General features: G+C 36.0%; 1 protein-coding gene across 1 annotated transcript; it reads right to left on the bottom strand.

Moving 5' to 3' along the window:
- Positions 1-2,395: 2,395 nt before the first annotated feature.
- Positions 2,396-4,586, bottom strand: LOC107600102 (eukaryotic translation initiation factor 4E type 2-like). The gene is made up of 5 exons (XM_016291892.1): positions 4,413-4,586; positions 4,152-4,256; positions 3,919-4,071; positions 3,542-3,678; positions 2,396-2,470 (listed from the first exon to the last, which is right to left on the bottom strand). The coding sequence occupies exons 1-5, from the start codon at positions 4,584-4,586 to the stop codon at positions 2,422-2,424; spliced, it is 618 nt and encodes a 205-aa protein (XP_016147378.1). The 3' UTR covers positions 2,396-2,421.
- Between the last annotated feature and the right edge of the window lie 1,161 nt (positions 4,587-5,747).

Raw genomic sequence — 5,747 nt, 5'->3', positions numbered from 1 at the left:
ATATTTTACACAATCTACTACATGCCTTCTAGTTCATAAAATTTTAGCAAGTAAAAGGCCTTTTAGTATCATTCTAAAAATATACACCTTTATGGTGCCCTAATTTTAGATTTACTGATTTTATTAAGTAAACATAAAAATAACTTTGATGCTGTTAGTAATATTTCAAGATGAACACTTACTGGACTAAAGCAACTTAGGTTCACTTGATTATCCATACATACAAGTTTTTTTTTTAATCATGTTAAAATGTATCAAATATGATACAACAAACTTTTGAGTAACATTCATTTGTGCATCTCTCAATCATCATTGTATTGTATTGCATTAAATGTTTTGCCCCACAATAAAAACTAAAGCTTTGGTCATAAAAAAAAGCAATTAAATATCATTTCACTAAGAATTTATTGTTATTATCTGATATTTATGCTTTTTATGCAAGTAGTGTTATACTGTTAAAAAGATTTTATTGATTTACATTACAAACTATCAGAATTGTTTCTTACTTTTTGGCCATAAAAAAAATATAAGAAACTGAAGCAAAGTGCATATTTTTTCTCAGTTTGGGCCTCAAGTATCAAGTATGAACTCTGTATCATACATACTATATGGATCATTAAAGCCTTATGTATCAAATATGATACTCAACAAAAAGACATAAGCAAACTTGTTAAAACATATATTTGTTCTAAAGTCTCATTAGTGTGTTCCATTAATCAATTTCTTAATATTACTTTATGTAAGTCTTTACAGGGTTAAATGTTCAATGCACTCTTGTGCAATATAAAAAATGCATACAAATATGGATGTTTTTCTGCATGTAATAAAGATTGAGGAAACTTTGTTTGTTCATAATTTAGCCCAGATTCTATTCCCAGTTAGAACAACGCAAGAACTGTCAATTTTTCGAAGCCAAAATCATACCTACATGTGAAGTTCAGATAGCATTAACAGGGCTGTACATGTAATTACCATTCTTTAAATGACACAAGACTGAAATACTACCAAAACCAGACTCACACCACAGCTGAAAATTAGCAGCAGCTGCATAATCAACATTTATTGCTATGATCAATCATAATTAAAAACCTTTCCTTTTTCCACTTTTTTATGTACCTCGAATACAGCTGTCCAGCACTGAATTTCAGGCAGTATAAAGTAGGTGTTGATACACAGCCCCATTAACAGATCAGTGTTTGTTAGTTATTTGAGTGATTTCTAAAACAGGGCTTGGAGTCCTATGAGTCGCGTCTCCAGAGTGGTCTCCTCCAGCGGAGTGCCAGGATGTCGAGCGATCATGAAAATCAGTGATTTGCCGGAGGCGAAGGCCAGGCACAGTGAATGAGGCAGCGTGGTACCCATCCCTGACAGGGCACTGTCCTTTGGGTTTACACTCTCTCAACTCAGGAGAAATAAAAAGTTTGCCATTATAGAGCTCTCCGAATACGATTAGAAATATATTTTTTTTGTACAACAGTTCTATTTTAAAACAACTCAACACTGTAGCTAAAATACTGCACTATAGTAAAATATCCCCATCAACCTGCAACCTCAATGTGACCTAATTCAGTTAAATGTGACTGTACTACACAAGGGCATGTTGTCGTTTTTCTTCTTGGAAAACAGTGGCAGTTCCCAGCCATTAGTTCATGTCACAGTGGCTGAACTATGTGGTCCCGCTGTGTCCCTCTGAGAGCTCCAGCTAACGACTGACTGGAAAACATTCGTTCACGTGTTGATGATTTGGTTTCTTCTTCTTCTTCTGTGAGAGTTTTCAGGTGATGTGGCGTTTGGATGATTATAAAAACGTACATCTTCAATAGTAAACATTTTTCACGTTGACCCTTTTTTATGACGTCGCGTTCGTTTTTCTTTTAAAAACAGATCAATTCCTCAGAAATGTCATCTTCGGTGGGAAAAACATCTTGATAATCTAGATGGAGAAAAAAGGTAGTGCTTTTACCCAGTGATGAACATGCTGGGAATGAATCTAAATATCATAATGAGAACTGTGCAGCTTCAGTGTGAGTGATTATGTGTCAGTCATGAGTTTATACCCGTCACACACTCTTCAGATGAAAAACTAGCGGCCTCCACTTGCGTTCACTAGACCATGGAAATCCTCCCAAGCCCTGGAAGATCACACACACAACATATGAATATTAATACTGTCAAATATATCAACACTACAAATAAAAACAATAAGAATGAGGGGGGAAAACTATACAATAAAGCACAATTCTATTCTCAAGTAAACTGATACACAATCTTCACATTAATAAATCAGAAGGTTTTTTTTTAATTATCAGAATATTTTAATATAGTAAAATCTGTTTCATAATGAGAACTGTGCAGCTTCAGTGTGAGTGATTATGTGTCAGTCATGAGTTTATACCCGTCACACACTCTTCAGATGAAAAACTAGCGGCCTCCACTTGCGTTCACTAGACCATGGAAATCCTCCCAAGCCCTGGAAGATCACACACACAACATATGAATATTAATACTGTCAAATATATCAACACTACAAATAAAAACAATAAGAATGAGGGGGGAAAACTATACAATAAAGCACAATTCTATTCTCAAGTAAACTGATACACAATCTTCACATTAATAAATCATGAGGTTTTTTTTTTAATAATCAGAATATTTTAATATAGTAAAATCTTTTTTTGTAATTGTATTTGTAATATTTCCTTCATTTAGATGCAAAGCTGATGCACTTTATCTCACAGCTAAAATCTAGGGTAAAAATATATTAAACATATTATAGACCTAAATATGTATAATCTGAAAAAAACTTTTTTGAAATTATTTGACTCGTTTGATAAAAGTCGTAATACCTTTCATATAGTAAATGCTTGCATCTCGTGATCAAATACTGTATATGAATTTATGGATCATTTTTCTAGTTTAAGAAGACAGTACAATTTCCCCCCACTCTCCCCTATATAACTCTATATTCATTGTAACTGATAAGACAGTTTTTACCGTTTACACATAAAATACCATTCAAAATTTTGAATAATTAGGATTTTTCAACATTTTTGAAAAAAAAAAAGCCTCATGTTCACCAAGGCTGCGCTTATTTATTAAAAAAAGTATTCTAATATATTTTAAAATGTAACTAATTCCTTTGTTTCAAAGCTGAATTTTCAGCATCATTACTCCAGTCGTCAGTGTCACATGATCCTTTAGAAATCATTCTAATATGCTGATTTACTTCTCATTTATTATTATCATTATATATTTATGATATTTTTTGTGGAAACCATGTTACGTTTTTTGTTACAGGTTTCCTTGATGAATAGAAAGTTCAAATGAACAGCATTTATGTAAAATAGAAATCTTTTGTAACATTATAAATACGGTCACATTTTTTTGGACCATTATATTTATATATATATTATATTTAACCAATCCTTGCTGATTAAAAGTAGCAACTTCTTTCAAAAAAACAAAACAAATCTTACTGACCCCAAACTTCTGAATGGTAGTATACATACACATAAATATCTAAGTGTATTGTATAACTCACTTGATGCTGTCGGTGTGTGTTTTATACTCCATAATGGTATTAGGAGGCAGGTTGAGGACTCTGCGTAAAGTGTCTCTAATGCGAGCAGTGGTGGCCTGGTCACTGGCCGTCTTATTCCAGATAGAAATGATATCCTCCTTCAATCAAAAGCACACATTTTTATTACAATACAGAAAAACTATTGTTTACATTATAATAGCTCCACTTATGAACACAAAAAGAGCTGTCAATTTTCTTAATGAACAATTGCCATACTGCTTACTGCAAATGACACTGTTTTCGATATGCTATTTTATAAAATAATATTTAGCAAATAGTAGGTTTTATTTGCATGCTATAAAAAGAAACAAACTATATAGCAGGAAATATTGTAGTACCTGGAAGCGAACGGACACAACGGCCCCACAGATCTCCTCGCCCACCATGAACTGCTCGCCAAGCATGGCCAAAATCAGATTCTCCCAGCAGCGTGACGCCAGGCCTTTACGAAGCCGGATGATCCATTTACCTCCACTCTTATTAGCATCATCCTATAATGCAATACAATACAAATTCTATTATCTGTCAGTAGGAAAAGAAGAATACATACATGTGAACTAACAATCTTCACCTCCCACATGGGTTTGATTCCTTCTTTAAACAGGTGGAAATCGCTGTGACCAGTCAGATCACCCGGTCGGATCATGTGACTATAAAAACGCCAGAACTGCTCCACCTACAAACACAGGGCAGCTGTTGAACTGTCAATCATATGATCATGTGACCTACAGTAACGCAGTCTAACTTCATCCCCCACTGTGCCTGTGTTTGAATCTTCAGTACGCGAGTCTGAATAAATATGTCAGTGTGAGTTTATGTGTCTGTAGGTTACCGAAGCAAAGCTGCCGATCTGTTTAATGTTCTGTTCGTAGCTCTGTGTGCTGGCTGGCCGTCCTGGTGTGCGACGAGAATACCAGAACGAGTAGTTGTACTGAAGAGGGTGCTCACCGGCCCCTGGGACCGCCGCCTGAAGATATAGAGCAGCTCGTGCACATTTGGGCGGCATTATGCAAATATTTCCACATAGTGAGGAAGATATGTGGGGGCGTGTTAGAAGGAGCCGTTTTAGGGGGGGCGTGGCAGAGACTTAACTTTGATAAAGAATATCTCTTTGGTTTTGAGACTTTAGTCTTTGCAACTTCAGGGATCTTATCTATGCACAATCAGCTTGTAACACTCCAAAGAGAAAGGGAAACTTGAAGTCGCATCATATGACCCCTTTAAAAACAGTTAAAACTGTTTTTGCTCTTCAACTGAAGACTAAAGAATTCAGATATGCCATCAAAAGAATAAAATATCTTCAAATAGAAATCCATTCTTTTAAATTGTTATATTTCAATATATAATATTTCTACTGTATTTTGATCAAATAAATGCAGCTTTGGTGAGCTTCGGAGACGGTTTTTTTAAAAACACTGAAAAATCGTTTTATGTTAGTGTCATTTTATACATTATCTTTATAGACAGGCATATATGTTAAATTAGGTAATACAAGTAGCTTTACAATGCACGCTTTTTTCAGTACCATGTTATACACTTTCATGATAGTACCACTGCCACGCACTTTATGTAAGGGTAAGTTAATTACATTTCTGAGGATTGTTATAAAGGATGTTGTTATAAAATTCGACTTTATTACAGAGGAAAGAGGCCCTGTTTGAGTTTGCAGAGACAGACTGCACTACCTTATTTGACCCTGCGCTTATAATGGTCAGCGGTTGCGCACGAGAAGTTTGCAAACATAATTACATAACACATTATCATACAGTAGTTTCGTTTCCACGTGCCATGTACAGTATAGCGTGTTTCGCTTCTGTACAACCCCTCGCGTGTTTATAACCAGCCTACACCGACACATGTCACTCCAGCAGGCTGCAGAGGAGAGTTGGAGCCCGGGGCGCAGAGCACCTGCCCCCGCTGCTCACACACACGCGTAACCGGTGGTCCGTCCTCGGCCTGGAGGCCCTGCGCATGCAGAGCTGGGTCCAGAAGCGGTCATTTGCATGCTGCATTCACCGCATGCATTAAAACACGATACATTACAAAATCTTAGGAGTCCAATCATGCAACTAAACATGGTGACCACCCAACCCATGCCAAAGCTTCTAGACACACCTCTTTTCCTCCCCTCTCTCTTTTTTGTCTCTCGGAGTTAAAGAGACGTTTG

This window comes from Sinocyclocheilus grahami, unplaced genomic scaffold (genome assembly GCF_001515645.1).
Source record: "Sinocyclocheilus grahami isolate Dianchi unplaced genomic scaffold, SAMN03320097.WGS_v1.1 scaffold277.1, whole genome shotgun sequence".
In the NCBI taxonomy this organism is placed as follows: domain Eukaryota; kingdom Metazoa; phylum Chordata; class Actinopteri; order Cypriniformes; family Cyprinidae; genus Sinocyclocheilus; species Sinocyclocheilus grahami.
This window is presented reverse-complemented; position numbering and strand designations above follow the sequence as displayed.